General features: G+C 44.3%; 1 protein-coding gene across 1 annotated transcript in view; it reads right to left on the bottom strand.

Moving 5' to 3' along the window:
* The window catches only part of ankrd28b (ankyrin repeat domain 28b), a 232673-nt gene extending 214391 nt beyond the window's left edge, over positions 1-18282 (bottom strand). Inside the window, exon 1 of the mRNA XM_041184421.1 lies at positions 18084-18282. Coding sequence (XP_041040355.1) covers positions 18084-18110 — 27 coding nt within the window. The 5' untranslated portion in view covers positions 18111-18282. The remainder of the gene's footprint in view (positions 1-18083) is intronic.
* Positions 18283-18510: the final 228 nt, after the last annotated feature.

Below are 18510 nucleotides of genomic sequence, written 5' to 3'. Positions count from 1 at the left end.
TGAAGGTGATGATATTCTCTAAAGGAATGTGCTAATTAAGAGTAGAAAGCAGGACAGACAAGGTACAGATAGCTCTAGTGGGGGTGGGGGAATACTAAAAGTGCTAAAAGGTAGAGATAAACAATGGGTGGAAATACATTTAAAAATAATGGAAATAGGTGGGAAAAGAAAAATCTATATAAATGTTTGGAAAAAACAAAAAGGAGGGGGAAGAAACGGAAAGGGGGTGAGGATGGAGGAGAGAGTTCAAGATCTAAAATTGCTTTACTCAATATTCAGTCCAGAAGTCTGTAAAGTGCCTAGTCGGAAGATCAGGTGCTGTTCCTCCAGTTTGCGTTGAGCTTAACTGGAACAATGCAGCAAGCCAAGGACAGATATGTGGGCATGAGAGCAGGGTGGAGTGTTGAAATGGCAAGCGACAGGGAGGTCTGGGTAATGCTTGCGGACAGACTGAAGGTGTTCTGCAAAGCGGTCACCCAGTCTGCGTTCGGTCTCTCCAATGTCTCCCATTGGAAGCAACGAATGCAGTAGATTAAGTTGAGAGAAGTGCAAGTGAAAAGCTGCTTCAATTGAAAGGAGTGTTTGGGCCCTTGGACGGTGAGGAGAGAGGAAGTGAAGGGGCAGGTGTTGCATCTTCTGCGGTTGCATGGGAAGGTGCCGTGGGAGGGGTTTGAGGAGCAGGGGTGAGGGTCGAGTGGACCAGGGTGTCATGGAGGGAATGATCCCTACGGAATGCCGACAGAGGGGTGAAGGGAAGATGTGTTTGGTGGTGGCATCGTGCTGGAGTTGGTGGAAATGACAGAGGATGATCCTTTGAATGCGGAGGCTGGTGGGGTGATAAGTGAGGTCAAGGGGGACCCTATCATGTTTCTGGGAGGGAGGAGAAGGCATGAGGGTAGATGCGCAGGAGATGGGTCGGACACGGTTGAGGGCCCTGTCAACCACCGTGGGTGGAAAACCTCGGTTAAGGAAGAAGGAGGACATGTCAGAGGGACTGTTTTTGAAAGTGGCATCATCAGAACAGATGCAACGGAGGCGAAGGAACTGAGAGAATAGGATGGAGTCCTTACAGGAAGCGGGGTGTGAGAAGCTGTAGTCGAGGTAGCTGTGGGAGTTGGTAGGCTTCTAATGGATATTGGTGGACAGTCTATCACCAGAAATTGAGACAGAGAGGTCAAGGAAGGGAAGGGAAGTGTCAGAGATGGACCATGTGAAAATGATGGAGGGGTGGAGATTGAAAGCAAAATTAATACATTTTTCCAGGTCCCGACGAGAGCATGAAGCAGCACCGAAGGATTCATCGATGTACCAGAGAAAGAGCTGTGGGAGGGGGTCTGAGTAGGACTGGAACAAGGAATGTTCCACATACCCCATAAAGAGACAGGCATAGCTGGGGCCCATATGGGTAATCATAGCCACAACTTTTATTTGGAGGAAGTGAGAGGAGTTAAAGGAGAAATTGTTCAGCGTGAGAACAAGTTCAGCCAGACGGAGGAGAGTAGTGGTGGATGGGGATTGTTTGGGCCTCTGTTTGAGGAAGAAGCGGAGAGCCGCCAGACCGTCCTGGTGGGGGATGGAGATGTAGAGGGATTGGACATCCATGGTCAAGTGGAGGCGTTTGGGGCCAGGGAACTATCAGGTTGGAAGCTGTGGAAGGAAGATCTCCAGAGGAGATGAGGTCAGTGACTGTCCTGGAAACAATGGCTTGATGTTCAGTGGTGGGGTCATGGTCCAGGGAGAGGTAGGAGGAAGTGTCTGCGAGTTGACGCTCAGCCTCCGGGAGGTGGAGGTCAGTGCTCCAGACAACAACAGCACCACCCTTGTCAGTGGGTTTGATGACAATGTTAGGGTTGGACCTGAGAGAACAGAGTGCAGTAAGTTCAGAGAGAGACAGGTTAGAATGGGTGAGAGGAGCAGAGAAATTGAGACGACTAATGTCACGCCAACAGTTCTCAATAAAAAGATCAAGAGAAGGTAAGAATCCAGAGGGAGGGGTCCAGGTGGAGGGAGAGTATTGGAGGTGGGTAAAAGGATCCGTTGAACGGGAAAGAGGACTCCTGCCCAAAGAAGTGAGCACGGAGATGAAGGCGGCGGAAGAAGAGTTCAGCATCGTGCTGAGCCCATTGAGATGAGGGCTTAAGGGTATGAAACTAAGTCCTTTGCTGAGCACTGAACGTTCAGTGTCGGAGAGTGGAAAGTCAGGGGGCATAGTGAATACATGGCCAGGGCTGGGATTGGAAGACGGGATGGGGACAGAGGGACAGGCAGGGGTGGAGGGTCCTGGATGGGTGTTGGTGTCGATGAGTAGTTGGAGCTTGCGTTCCTTAGCACTTGAGAGAAAGAGAAAAAGTTTCTTGTTGAGGTGCCGGATGAGACGAAGAATAAAATGAAACTGGGGGCACACGCAGCTTTGAAAAAGGGTGCGGCGGTGCTGCTGGAGGGAGACGTCGAGTATGTTCATACTCGACACTATGCCTCCTGACCTTCCACTCTCCGACACTGAACGTTCAGTGCTCAGCAAAGGACTTAGTTTCATACCCTTAAGCCCTCATCTCAATGGGCTCAGCACAATGCTGAACTCTTCTTCCGCCGCCTTCATCTCCGTGCTCACTTCTTTGGGCAGGAGTCCTCTTTCCCGTTCAACGGATCCTTTTACCCACCTCCAATATTCTCCCTCCACCTGGACCCCTCCCTCTGGATTCTTACCTTCTCTTGATCTTTTTATTGAGAACTGTTGGCGTGACATTAGTCGTCTCAATTTCTCTGCTCCTCTCACCCATTCTAACCTGTCTCTCTCTGAACTTACTGCACTCTGTTCTCTCAGGTCCAACCCTAACATTGTCATCAAACCCACTGACAAGGGTGGTGCTGTTGTTGTCTGGAGCACTGACCTCTACCTCCCGGAGGCTGAGCGTCAACTCGCAGACACTTCCTCCTACCTCTCCCTGGACCATGACCCCATCACTGAACATCAAGCCATTGTTTCCAGGACAGTCAATGACCTCATCTCCTCTGGAGATCTTCCTTCCACAGCTTCCAACCTGATAGTCGCCCAACTTCGGACGGCCCACTTCTACCTCCTACCCAAAATCCACAAACAGGACTGTCCCGGCAGACCGATCGTGTCAGCCGGCTCCTGCCCCACAGAACTCATTTCTCATTATCTTGACTCCGTTCTCTCTCCCCTTGTCCAGTCCCTTCCCACCTACATCCATAATTCCTCTGACACCTTACGTCACATCAACAATTTCCAGTTCCCTGGCCCCAACAGCCTCTTCTTCACCATGGATGTCCAATCCCTCTACATCTCCATCACCCACTGGGATGTCCTGGCGGCTCTCCGCTTCTTCCACATTCTAACCTCCATAAACTGGAAGTCATCCAAAATTCTGCTGCCTGCACCCTGACTCATGCCAAGTCCCATTCACCACCACATACACTGGCTCCCAGTTGATAATGCTTCAATTTTTAAAATTCTCATCCTTATTTTCCAATCCCTCCATAGCCTCAAACCTCCCTGTCTCTGTCATTTCCTCTAGCCCCACGATCCTCCAAGATATCCATTTTCTTCTAATTCAGGCCTCTCGAACATCACCAAATTTAATTGCTCCGCCATTGACAGTTGTGGCTTCAGCTGCATTTAAGACACTCATTAAAACCCAACTTTTGGTCAAGTTTTTGGCTCAGTGTAAAATTTAGTTTTTAAAAGCCGGTAAAGTGCCGGAGAATAATTTATGTTGAAAGTGCTAAATAAATACATGTTGTTAGTAGTTCAGTGTTTGCTGAAGTTCACCAGCTCTCAAGTACTACATTACCAAACTATGAATCTATCTTTGTTGAGTTATAAAATGTCTCCTTCAATATCTGTTATTGCTACTCTATCATCTTACCTTTTAACTTATTTTCCCATTCCATGAACCAACTCTATAATTGCCTTTAAGTTTAAGATACTAGTTTCAGACCCACATTTTTTGCCCCCAACTAAATATGAAATCCTATTATGTTATAATCACTCTCACCCAAAGGGTCCTTTACTATGAGGTCATTAATTAACCCTACCTCATCACAAATTACCAGGTCTAAAATAGTCTGTTCCCTGGCTGATTCCAGAACTCATTGTTCACAGAAGCTGTCCCAAATACACTCGATGAAGTCAACCTCCAAGCTACCTTTGCCAATTTGATTCGTCCGATCAATATCAGGATTAAAATCAGCCCTGATTATTGCAGCATCTTTCTTACAAGCCGCCATTTCCTGATTTATACTCCATCCCAATGTAGCTACTATTAGGAGCCAACAAACCACTGCCACCAGTAACTTCTTCCCTTTGTTATTTCTTATTTCCATCCAAACTGATTCAACAATTTTATCCTCCAAACCAAAATCATTTCTCACTACTGTACTGATCTCATCTTCTATTAACAGTGCTACTCCTATTCCTTTCTTCCAGTTCTTCCGAAATGTCAAATACCCTTGAATATCCAAGTCTCAGCCATGGTTACCTTGCAACCATGTCTCTTTTATGGTTATCATACACTAATTTATCTCTACTGCGCAATCAATTCATCCAAATTGTTATGAATGCATTCAGATAAAGAGCTTTTCATTCTGCCTTACTTACCAGTTTCCCCTAATCTGACCTTACTTGCTGTTGCATTCTTATATTAGTTCACTCTGGTCATCGTTACCCACATCACTATCCTGCACTATTACCTGTCCTTTCTCTTTAACTTTCCAAATCTACCCTCACGTGAATCCCCTCCCCCAAAATTTAGTTTAAAGCTCTCTCTACAGCCCTAATTATTTAGAATTATCAGTATTGATGCAAAAGGACAAAAGTTGTATTATTGAGTGAGGTGATATGCAGGTGGGGAGTGTCAGTCCAAGTGGATGGTGATCACATTTTACTGAAAATGTATTCCTGGTGGCAGCTTAACAGATTGTGCTAATGGTTTTAACAATTCTGGTATATTACCTTTCGTGTCTGACTAAGTAGTTAGGCAAATGAACTTATCACTTAGACATAGCTAGGTCAGTCTGGGGCCAATTATGAGAAGTCAGTAAGCATACTTTCTTCTCAAGGTGGGAAGATCTGTAAGAAATGGCCATCTAATAACCTTATAAAATCTTCAGAAATTAATTGAATATTATAGAAATGGTTTTCCTTTTGCTTCAGAAAAGTCCTATAGTGAAGACCAGACTGACAGACACAGGATACCAGAGGCCTGTTATATCTGCCAAGGATATGTCTCCAGCACAGATCTAAAACACGACATTCCTAAAGACTAATAAGATGGAACTGCATGACCCATATGTTAACCAACTATCTGAGTAAAGATTAAACAGAATGCCCTAGTAAATGATAAGACACAAGATGACTTTATGGCCTTCAGGCAGAAATAGGAGGTAACTCTTTCAAGTACAAACACGTTTTCCATCTGTTCCTATTCAGATGAAGTTACATTGTTTTATAGTTTGCCATTGTGAGATTTGAACTCTTGATTCATAGTTTGCCATTGTGAGATTTGAACTCTAGATCTTGGGATTACAAACCCAGTACCATAACCACTTGGCTATTTAGGCATTACTGTGAATGTCTGTTCCTTGCTAATGGGCAATTGAATAAATGATTGACACATGATCCCCATCAAGCCCCTAAACAGGCTCGAGAAGGAAAACTCACTTCAGACAGAAGAGGAGCTTTCTTTACAAGGGAGATCCATCCATGTTCCAGGTTAACACCTCAGTTAGTTCCAGAAGACTTTTCACAGGAAAGATTTTCGAAGTGATTCCATGCTGGCTTCAGCTGAACACTTTGACTAACTCAAGGCGACCAGAGAGCAGAAACACCTGTCACCACTAGCTACGAAAATCAGCTTTGTCTGCCGGTTTTTCCAATCCAAGACCAGTAAACAATTCTGAAGAGGCTGCTGCCACCAACTATGTAGATTGGCATCCCTACTTCCCCCATGTTTCTCTGATCTGGGACTAGTAAACTATTCTCACCCATTATGGGTCATATGACTTTCCTGTTGATTTAGCTTATACATACACAACTCACATCAAAATTGTTGCATCTCAATGAACTGCTTTAAAACACCTTTGATTTCAACATCCTTTTTGTGACTTTCAGGTGATCTTTTTAAAAGTTCGTAGGAGTGTCTGTCTTGAGATCTTTGCCGAGACCATGGCATGCTTCAAAGAACATGTGTGTTCTTCCAGTGTCTTGACCAATGTTTATCACTCATCCAGCATCATAAAAACAGATCTCTTACTACCGTTTGTGCAAATTCAATATTTGCAAACTGGTTGCCATATTGCAACAGTAACTACACTTCAGAAGTACTTAACTGGCTGTGCAGCACTTTCGGACATCCCGAGGATGTAAAAAGTGCAAAATAAATGCAAGTTCTCTCTTTCAAGATGGACCTGAAGGAAATTAGAAACGAGAATAGTACAAGTGTACTGTGATTAGGTCTATTTAAGCAAGCAGGAAGAAGGAGAATGGAGAACTACAGATGTTAGTCAGACATCAGCAGTAGGGAGAATATTAGAATATATTATAAAGGTTTTGTTAACTGGACATTTAAAAAAGAATGGTTGGATTGGGCAGAGCCAACATGGATTTATGAAAGGGAAATCATGCTTGACAAACCTTTTGGAGTGTTTTTGAGGATGTTACTTGTAGCATAGATGAAGGACAACCAGTGGATGTGGTGTATTTGGATTTTCAGAAGACTTTTGATAAGGTCCCACACAGGAGGTTAGTAAATAAAATTAGAGTGCATGAGATTGGAGGAAATACACTAGTATGGATTGAGAATTGGTTAGCAGTTAGAAAGCAGAGAGCAGGAATGAACGGATCATTCTCAGGGTGACAGGCTGTTTCTAGTGGGGTATCGCAAGGATCCATGCTAGGTCCACAACTGTACACATCCTATATAAATGATTTGGATGTGGGGACCAATTGTAATATTCCCAGATTTGCTGATGACAACCTGGGTGGGAACATAAGTTGTGAGGAGGATGCAAGGAGGCTTCAAGGGAACAGTGTAAATAAGTGTGAAGTTATTCACTTTGGTAGAAAAGACAAGGCGGCAGAGTATTTCTTAAATGTGAGAGATTGGGAAGTGTTGATGTCCAAAGGGACCTGGGTGTCCTTGTTCATGAGTCACTAAAAGCTAGTATGCAGGTGAAGCAAGCAATTAGGAAGGCAAATGGTATGTTGGCCTTCATCACAAGGGGAATTGAGTACAGCAGTAAGGATGTCTTGCTGCAGTTGTACAGAGTCTTGGTGAGACCTCACCTGGAGTACTGTGCAGAGTTTGAGTCCCCTTATTCAAGGAAGGATATATTTTCCATAGAGGGAATGCAATGAAGGTGTACCAGATTAATCCCTAGGATGGCAGGATTATTTTACAAGGAGAGATTGAGGAGACTGGGTCTGTTTCCCTAGAATTTTGAAGAATGAGGGGTGACTTCATTAAAACTTAATAAATTCTTATAAGCCATGACAGGGTGGATGCAGATCAGATGTTTCCCCTGGCTGGTGAGTCTAAAACCATGGAAATTAATCTCAGGATAAGGTGTAGGACATTTAAGATTGAGGTGAGGAGGAATTTCTTCACTCGGAGGGTGGTGAATCTTTGGAATTCTTTACCCCAGAGGGCTGTAGAAACTCAATCATTGAGCATGTTCAAAACAGATATTGATATATTTCTGGAGGCCAATAACATCAAGAGATATGGAGATAGTGCAGGAAAGTGGCATTGAGGTAGACGATCAGCCACAATCAAACTGAATGGCAGAGCAGGTTTGATGGACCAAATGGCCTACTCCTGTTCCTATGTTCCTACTATATTCATAGTTGGGGATCTTTAAGGTTCAGGAGTCTTGCTGCTGAAGGATCTTCTAAGACAGAAAAATCATCTCTCCCTGAGTCCATTTGTATTCTCTCCCAAGACATGTATGCAATGCAAAAGTAGAAGTACTTAAAGACCTGACGGATTGTCTGACATAGTGCTTCAAATTACTTACGTTCTAGCCATTTACAATTTTTAAACATCTTAAAGTTAATGTTAAGAATCAACAATTAAATCATGGATTGACTCCCTATTCTATAGAAAAGTTCTTTTAAAAAATAATAATAATTCTTGAGACGGGGGTGTCATTGGCAAGGCAAGTATCAATCCCCGAGGTGATGGTAGGCCACGTCTTGAACAACTGCAGCTCATGTAGAGATGTGCAGTTTGACCCAGCAACCAAAAGGAACAACAATATATGTCCAAATCAGGCTGGTAAACAACTTGGATGTGGCAACTTGTTGGTTCCCTCCAAGTCTCCATGAATCAGGCCACATCAAAGAGCAGTGAAGAGTGAAATACATTGGTGTGTGACTAGAGTCAGATATAGGCCAAAACCTTTATTTGAAAGTTACCGTATTTGTCTGTAGGTTTCTCAAACTTTAACATTGAGGGTCTGAACAAGAAACCTACAGTTACCAAAAGCCTCAATAATGTCTAACATAAGATGTTTAAGCAATACAACTAACAACTGGTCAGTGAATGTGAGGATTGTAAACTGTAGTTGTCCAATTAGAAATAGTAATAGGTTAATAATAGCTGTTAGAAAAAGGAATATCTTAAGCCAACATAATTCCAAGGTGAAAGTCCAAATATTCATTCATCAAAAACATTGGCTACAATAAGCAAGCATGTTCAGCTAACAAAAATCTAACAGAGCCATAGAATTTTACACCTCACTGATCTAAAATTTAAGCCTTGGTAGCAACTAGCATTACACTGTGTGCAGTGAACTGGATATTTCATGATGCATGGCAGACAAAGATCAATTTGGGAAGGCAGTGCAATCCTAAACCATGGTGCGTCACTGCCCAGAGAAGTATGGTAGGTGAAAAATAATCATTCTGAGCAAATTCTTACACTGTTGTGTCAGATAAAATTCTCAGATGTACATCATAAACAGAAGCTTTACGTTACACAGTAATATTTCAACCATAATAAATGACAACAGTTATCAAAATATCAAAGTCAAGAAAATGCTAACCTTTTAAAACTCAAAAACTGGAAAAAGATCCTTTAGAAAACTGAACCATCTTGCAACCAGTTTCGAAACACTTGGGTGTCCAACTAGATTTAAAATCAGGACTACATACATCATTGCTCTCCTTAAAATGCTTCTGTTCCACATTTATTTTCCTCTCAATACCTATCATTTCCTCTCATATGCAGTTACCACATGCACTGTCTCAAAAGCAGGCATTAGTTCTACTCTAGGTAAAACTATTTGATTTATTTTTAGTTACAGAAGTAACCAGCACTGAAGGAGCAGCAATATTGCTTACAATTTGTTTCTTGCCAGCTTCCAGACTGCTTAATTACTTAAGAGCAGATTGTGCTTGTTTATGGTTAACTTGGCTTAAACTGGTCAAGCATTTGGAACATCACCTCTGAATGATAACTCAGTGTGGGGGGAAAACAAGTAAATTTTCCACCAAGATAAAAACAAAAAACTGCGAATGCTGGAAATCCAAAACAGAAATAGAAATACCTGGAAAAACACAGCAGGTCTGGCAGCATCGGCGGAGAAGAGTACAGTTGATGTTTCAAGTCCTCATGTCTGTTGAAGGGTCATGAGGACTCGAAACGTCAATTGTACTCTTCTCCGCTGATGGTACCAGACCTGCTGAGTTTTCCCAGGTATTTCTGTTTCTGTTTTTGTTTTAAATTTTCCACAAGTTGTTGTTAGCAATAAAAGATCCCATGGCACTATTTTAAGAGGGGAGTTATCCCTGTTTTGGTCAATATGTATCCGTCAACCATCAGATCATCTGGTCATTATCACATTGCTGTTTGTGGAAGCTTGATTTGTACAAAATGGCTACTGCATTGCCAACATTACAACAGTGACTACATTTCAAAAAAGCACCTGTAACTATTGCTATGCGAGTACTGAAAGTTACATAATGGATGGAGGAATTTAGAGTTTCATGAGATTAGGATGTTTCCTTTCCCCGTTCTGCACTATAATCAACTGCCTTATGTGGTAAAGGGTAAAGTGTGGCTGTAAAGCACTTTGGAACATCACAAGGTCATAAAAAAAGCTCTATAAATGGACGCCTTTCTTTTCATTCCTTTAAGATTGGCCTCAAATATCACCTTTAAAGCCTGCTATATTCCTGCAACCAGCACCTTGACCTTTTACATTATAAGCAAGCCAATATTTCTGGGTCTTCTAATTCAAGCGGTATGTAAACCACTTATATTAAAATAGCTTGCATGCTGCACGTAAACACACACGCTTCACTAAGTTGTGAAATGGGTGAAATTTGATGCCATCTATCGATGCATTCGCCATTTTTCACAACAGTGAAGACTCCCTCCCCACTCTTCACCCTTTACCACATAAGCCAGTTGACTATTGTGCAGAACAGGGAAAGAAAACATCTTAATCTCTTGAAACACTAAATTCCTCCATCCATTATGTAACTCTCAGTGCTCGCATAGCAATAGTTACAGGGCATGCATGTGTCATACTACCCAACATAAATCAGATTATTTCACTGTAAAATAAATGCTGGATAATAATATGGAGTTAAAATACTAAGACATGAAGATTCAAATGTGGGTTATCACTCTGATGATGTATCATGACCCCCACGCATTCTCCACCCGTGCAGATATAAACACCATGATGGGTACTGCAAAGATAGCTAAGTTGTCACATGATGAAAACAAATCACATGCAAGAAGAAGCAGGTGCTGGAGACCGACAGCATTGGAGGGTTCCTGTTGAAGACTACTAGACACTTAAGCAGTGCTTACTTAGGTGTAGATGCTGAGTTTCAGGGATCATCTCTTTGGAGTAGCAATGGGAATTGTGTGCTTGTCAACATTTCCAGAGGCAGTGCACCCCTTGGATAGAGATTAGGAATCCATCTCTAACATGACTGCCATGGTGTCTCAAGGGTTTTATGATCCTTGGCCAAACCCCAAGCTGTTGTTAGGATCCAGTTAGGTACTAATAACGTTTTGTTTAAAGTAGACAGGTTTGAGATTCAAGACACTTACTAAATGAACAAAGCCTCCAGATTCCACAGGTTTGAAACAAACAAAAACAAACTTAACTATACCAGTTCAGAAAGATAAAACAATTTACAATATCTATCTTATACCCTAAGATTCAGGGTAAGTATGAGGTACACGGGAATTAACAAGAGAACTGTGGTCGAACAAACTACACTACAGACTAAAGGCCAAATGCAACCAAACCCAATTCCATGGATTTCTCAACAATCCATCCAGACGTCCGTTATATTGTGAGCAACTAATCTCACTGAAACTTGTCTTTCTCATGAGGGTATCTATTCTCCACGTTTGAAGATCCCACCTTGGAATTATCTCCAAAAGTCACTTCAATTTGGATGGCTTCAACAATGGGCCACCTCACGGGGTTTCAATCTCACCTTCCGAGATTATGTTCCCCTGGATTTCCGAGTACACTCACACATCAACTTACAAGCACAACTTCAGATCTTTGGCCATGCTGAGCAGAACATTACTGCTCCGAAAGGGATACCTTTGCCTCTACAGCCTGCAGCACAACTTTCAGCTGTCTTCCCTGATCTACAGAACTTCCCCTGAGTCCACTTCACTAAAAGTCAGCTTCCTGCAGCTCCTTCTTTATTTGGAGACCATTTCTCCTTTTCTTAACTGAACTAGGTCCTGTTCCTGTCCCCTGTCTCTTGTCCCTGCCTCTGGGATACTTCTTGGGACACCTCCCCTTGTCCCGATCCCCAGAACACTTACTTGACTATGGCGCTCCGCACCCAGTCACATGACCCGGTTTTCACACCTCTCTCTTTTTTCCCTTATGCATAGGTGCACAAAGGCCTGTCCTGGGTCTGAAATATCCGAACCACACTTTTGCAGCCAGTTCCCAGCTGGTTCATGCGTGGGAGGCACGCAGTTTGTCGGGAATTGGAGTTCCCAACCTTGCAGGTAAATTTGAGTTTCTTAACAATTTGCACTGATCCCCATCTCCATGGAAATTGTGTTAACAGCATGGAGAATCAAATGCAGCAGGTAACTGAGTGCATGCTGGCCCAAAGCAAAGGCCTGCACACGCTGTCTGCCACTTTACTTATGATGAAGGAAAGACATGCCTCGGCGATTCAACGCTTCAATGAAATGCAGCCAAGTGCTCTCCAGTTCTTAGCTAGCAGGGAAATGCAGGTGGGTCATGAAAGGGAAGACAGAGAAAGGGCACATGGAAGTGAGGCATTGCCATCACTTGACCTACCCTACCCCCAAAGACAGAGCATGACAAGCAGCCAGATGATCAGCTGCAGAAACTCTCACCACGTTGGCAAACTCAGAAAATTAGAAGGATGTTGATCGGATTGCATCTCCCTTTTCCTGCAGCTCCATTGCAGTGCAATGTTGTGCAAGACACACAGAAGTTGGCAAACAAGGCATTGATGGCAAGGATGGCACTTGTCTGCAGCAGATTGAGATCCTGCATATGTCACCAGCAGGTCGCTGAAAAGAGCCAGAGGCAAAAGCAGTTCAGGGTTCTGGTGATGGGACATATTGAAGGATACTCCTAAATCTGTCAAGGCACCTGAATGGTAACTAATGGCTCGCTCACGAACCACCCTTTAGATCATGGGGCACCTGTTGTACCACTCCTTTACAACAGGGGCAGGGATTCTCATAGGAATCATCCGGCAGGTACTCAGAAGGTAACCTTCATCTCCAAGAAGCCACCCACTCACTGTGTTGAGGTGTGAAAATCTGTGGAAGATGTGGCTGATGCAGTTTGAAAAAATAAATCATGTCAGCTCCCAAGGTATTTTGCACAGATATGCATGATAAACTTCCAATGATCACATACGAAATGAACGCCGAGTAGAATCCCTTCCAATTGATGAACAATTCGAGGGAGTCTTGATCTATTTTTGATTCATTCATGGGATGTGGGCATAACCAGCGTTTATTGCCCATAACAAAAACAGAATTACCTGGAAAAACTCAGCAGGTCTGGCAGCATTGGCGGAGAAGAAAAGAGTTGACGTTTCAAGTCCTCATGACCTTTCGACAGAACACATCCCTAATTGACTTCAAGAAGGTGGTGGTGAGGCACATGTGTGCAGTCAATGTGTGCAGTCCATGACTCCCTGTCCTCATGGGAATCCAGCCAGTGCAGCAAATCCTACAGCCCTGTCTGGCTGGACTCTTCAGTGTCAAAGTGGACCTAAGTGGCAGCCTTGGAAAATAAAGCATCAGTCACCTGGGAGATGCACTTGCATGTAGCAAATTGTAAAATCCTGCAGGTGTCACCAGCAGACCCCTGGAAGGAGCCAGGTGAAAACAAATTCAAGGCTGTAGTGACCTCCAATGCCCACCGGCATCGGTAGGAGGGGTTATAGAGTAAACAATGTGGCAAATGGGCCAAATGTACTAGTAAATTAATGCCATTACTGAGACTGAAAAAGTCACAGCTGAAACAATACTAAGTAAAGGCTGTTTAAGATGAAAAATGGAAGCTAAACATTTGGAAAAGTAAAAACTGAATCAGATTGGGTTATTACATGAATATTCAAATGTCATCTGACATTACAGTAACTTTTAAAATAAACTGTGTGGATAATCATGATTGAACTAATCTATTATCCCCATGTTTCAGAACAAAAAGGCCTTATTCATCTTGCTTGAAGGCACTGATTCATGGTGCCATGGAAATAACTTGGGTATTACAAAAAGTGATTACTCTTCTTGTAGACGCATACGCAGCAAATATTATCAGGCTATTTTACCATGAAGAGCTGGAGAGGCATCCTTTCTTCTCTCAAGGTACACAAACACCATCATCCAGAACAAATCTGAGTGATGATCAGGAGAAGAAATCCAAGCCAATGCTTTTCCTTTCTAGTTCAGGCAGCAGGTTTGAGCCCAACCTGAACTATGTTAACTGGGGAGATGCTGGGCAGAGGATGTGGTATAAAAAAAATGACCAAAATTGAACGTGTGAATCACACTTAAAAGGATCACTGATATCTCTTGGCAGCTGAATACAAAGTGATAACTCTGATCTGCAACCAGGCCCAGGGATATACATCCACCTTCTCAGGTGCAGAGCTTCTAGTCAGCGGGACAATGAAGTGATGAAGTTAGTTTGACTTGAGGACAAGGGTTAGTCAATAATCTAAAGATGTTACAATGATCTTTCAGCTTCTCCCATTTTACTTTGGGGGGGGGGGGGGGGGGGGGCCCCTCACAATGATCATCCTTCTCCATCTCCTCCTGTCAGTCCTCCATCCCTCTTCTAATCCCGCTGCATTTAAGTCTCTCATCACTGCATCTTTCCATATGGTCTTAGGCCCTCCTATTCTCCTTCTTCGTCACAGTCTCATCCCATCACTTGCCTCACCACATTTCCTCTCTCTCCCCACAACAGGTGACCATGCCATTTCAATCCCTTCTCAGCTCTTGCTTCAATTTTCTCACAACTTTCACTGACCCCTTGATGTGTTGGTTCCTGATTTTGTCCTTTGTCTTTACTCAATGCATCCATCACAGCATCTGTATCTCATTAGTATCCAGTTGTTGGGCAACATCCAGAAGAGAGGAACAAGTTTCTGCACTATGTAACAAGGCCAGTCTCACAATTGTCTCGTAGATTCTTTCAGTTTCAGTGATACTTTTCTAAAACACAACACTCCAATGTACTTCTTCCAATTACTGCAACTAGAGCTAATCCCATTGCTTAATTTCCATACTTCCATCTTCTGCCATGTTAGTACTTGCAATGACCCTTGTAGTAATTCATGGCAATCAATCATTTCCGATTAGAGGTTATATTCAGTGCTATCCTACAAGAATCTATCCAAACCGACAAAACACCTCATTTCCAACATCTATGAACTGATCACTGACTGTCTGGCAAAGTAATCCTCATTGTTAACATGAGCAGACTGCAATCTAACCATGCATCAGATATTGGTGGAAAGTGTTTTTCCTAAAGAAAAGGCAGAGATTGAAGGGAAAACAGAAAATGCTGGAAATATTCAGCACTTCAGGCAGCTTGTGTGGGGAGGGAAACAGGGTTAATGCTTCGGGTCAACAAACTTTGTTAATGGAGAACTACCACTACATCCAACTTACACCAAGCCAATTTTCCAAGGGACGCTCACAGTTTCCGCAGAAATCTGACCAAGTCTATGATAAACTGAGACTTAGAAAATATCTGTATTTCACGAAGATTTATATTTTCTAGCTCAACAGGTTACTTTTCAGAAACATTGCACTTAGTCCCTGCCAGAACAGTGGAGCCATTTGCAGGTCAGAAACCTAAAGATGAAGGATCAGACTTTGCCAAGGCTCTTTCCCAGGGCCACAATATTAGCTAGCATCCTGCTTCCAGCTTCCCCAACCAATTGGAGAAGGCAGCCTGGATGACACATCCATTCTGCTAAAGGATTTCTAATTAAAAAGATAAGGACATGGGTGATAGAGACTCAGGCTGCAGCAATCACAGGAATGGAAAGATACCTGGGAATGAGTGGCATAACACATTCAGGTGCCAAGCCCCATATTCTGACTTCCCCAACATTCTCCTACATGGCACTACAAGGACAACACACCTTGCAACTCCACTCTTTTCTCTCTCTCTCCAGGCATCTTGCATTCCCATCTGAGCAGGCTACACTCATACTCATCCTATCGCCCTCTCCCATCCATGCTTCACAGTCACCCTCCACAAATAGCGCCTTTCCCTTCTCTCCACGCATGCCACTGGCAATGCAATCTCACCTCCTCCACTGGGAAGGAGATCTTGTGTCAGGAGGCTGACAACGTCAGTAGCAACCTCCCATGTGTCTGTGCTTCTTGAGGCATGGGTGCTCAGTTACACCACGCAAACTGATCCTCTGTTTTTAGACCATGTGTTGGGAATCTCACCGCCTTCCAGCTGGATCTCTGGTGCCTCCCCTCTGCCCTCTAGAGGAGTACATGGGTGTGGAGAAGGCAGCTAGTGCTGCTTCTGTCCTCAGAGGTACAAGGTGGAGGTGTATAAGCTGCTCCCATGGCATGGTGAAGGCTGGCAGCAAGAAGGTGCACCTGAAGAGCTAGACAAGTGCTAGACAAGTGAATGACCCTCCACAAAGTTGGCAACCCCCATCAAGCACACTCACTCTCAGAGGACTACTTTGAACAGCAGTCTCTCACCTGGCCAGGTAACACTTCAGGTTCACTGATCAAAGCCTGTTTAGCTTGTCAGTTTCAGTAAAGTGACCCAAGCAAGCCGCAGACAGATCAGGAAACTGATGTCCTGGCTGGGAAATCGAGAATTGAGGATTAAAACAGTTGTCCTAATTGGCTTTTTAACTACCTTACCCCAGGAGGTTCACCACTCAACTTCAATCCAACCCTGCAGGAACTCCAAAAGAGGGCAAGATCCCCACCAGACCTCACTTTCGGTGGATTAAAGTCCCCTCACACATAAACCTGCTTCCCCACGCCTGAGAAAATTCCCCCATTGTGTTCACTTTGCCAACATAGTTTTCCCCTCCTATCAAATCAAATGTATTGAAAATTGTATTATGCATCATTTGTAATTTTCAAGTAAATAGCTTAAATCATTGTTACCAGAACCAAAGATGGACAAGAGTGTGAGTTAGATGTAGATCATAAACAAATCAAAACAAGCTCCAGCACTTGATCACTATCCAGCTGTGTCTACTGAAAGTGCATAAAATCTAGAGTAGAGGGCAAGACCACCTTCAGCTGTGATTCCTTCCAGAGCTAAAGTCTCCAAAATTCAGTTACAGTTTATGTAAAAACATGACTTGGGCAGGCAAAGGGCTTCCAATACCCACAGTAAGCCAGTACAGAACCTTCAATAGAGATATGGACATGTGGGGAAATGCTACAAATTTGAACAGCAAGGCAAAATAATGTAATAAAGCTGCACAGCTGAGGGCAGAACGCGGGCTTGTTCCCGTGATTCAACAATTACAAATGTGTTGCTATGTAAAAAGGGTTTCACACTGAGGGAATAGAAACACTTTGAATCATTCTTACATATCTAGGATAGACATCAACATCTGCAGACTATCCTTGAGCTACAATCCCTCACTGGTTAATGAAACACCATTACAGAAAAGGGAAAGGCACAATTTTAAAACTGTTTGACAGACATGATAGTGGGAGGACAAGTTGTAATAGGCCATTTAAAAAAAAACATACGGACCTGGGCTTTATAAAAGTGGGAATGAGTATAAAAGCAAGGAAGTTATACTAAACCTTTATAAATCGCTGGTTAGGCCTCAGCTAAATAATCACCAATTCTGAGCACCACACTTTAGGAAGGATGTCAAGAACTTGGAGAGGTTGGAAATGGTATCAGGCAGTGAGGGAATTCAGAAATGTGGAGAGAACGGAGAAACTGTGGTTGCTCTTACAACAGAGGAGGTTAAAGAGAGATTAGCGATTAGCTCCTTCAAAGAGCCGACGCAGCCATTAGTCAGAATGTGATTCGATAAGGATTGAAACTGCAACTGAACAGTTTCAGGATCCAGGTTGATTATGTCACCATCAACGTGTTGGGGGAATCAGGGAGATCAATCGCCACCATAGGTTGAAGGTTTCTCCCAGCATCAAGACAGGCAAGCGACCTGTTCACAAACCTCTGCCCCTGGAGCCGGGAGGGGGGAGCGGATGTGGAAAGTGAAGCTGAGCTGCTGAATTCAACACCTGCTGCAGCCCCGGCTCCCGGGAGAAAGGAGCTCGCTCAGCACGTGTACAGAGCCGGGCCGGAGCCCAGCACAGGGGCTCAGTCGGATCACCCTAAGTTTCGGGTCACAGTCGCCCCCAAGCCACCACCGTCAGCAGGAGGTGCAATCACCGGAACAGCGGGACAGAGGGCGGGGGACGCCAAGCCAAGCCCAGCCCGCCCCCCTGGCCATTCACTGACCCCAGGCCGGCGCCCGGCCCCCCGTTTTACCAGCCGGCACTCCTACACTCCCCCCTCCCCTCTCACTGGGCTCTCCGGATGGCACTTACCTGGTCCCGAAGCTTGAGGAACACCATGGCCCCCGGTGGCTGGGCTCGGGGCGGGGCGGTTGGGCAGCGGACAGGCCCCGTGGCCAAGGCCGCTCTCGATTTACCGCAAATCCCGAAATTCCAACGTAAAAAAACCCAAACTCACAACATTACCGCCACCCGCACCCCCCAGCAAACAACACAGCCATTGGCCGGGGCCCACACAGGCCCCGCCAACAACAGCATCACCCATTGGACAGCGGCCCGGGTGGCGTCACCACTCCACTCCGACCCCTTCACCTGAGAAACATCGAGAGAGAGAAAAAACCGGGAGAGAGGAACGGGGGATCGGGAGAGAGAGGAGGGGGAGGGGGGACGGGGGAGGGGGGAGGGGGGAGGGGGACGGGGGAGGGGGGGAAGGGAGGGGGGGAGGAAGGGGGGAGGGGGG

The sequence above is a fragment of the Carcharodon carcharias genome, chromosome 3, assembly GCF_017639515.1.
Source record: "Carcharodon carcharias isolate sCarCar2 chromosome 3, sCarCar2.pri, whole genome shotgun sequence".
In the NCBI taxonomy this organism is placed as follows: domain Eukaryota; kingdom Metazoa; phylum Chordata; class Chondrichthyes; order Lamniformes; family Lamnidae; genus Carcharodon; species Carcharodon carcharias.
This window is presented reverse-complemented; position numbering and strand designations above follow the sequence as displayed.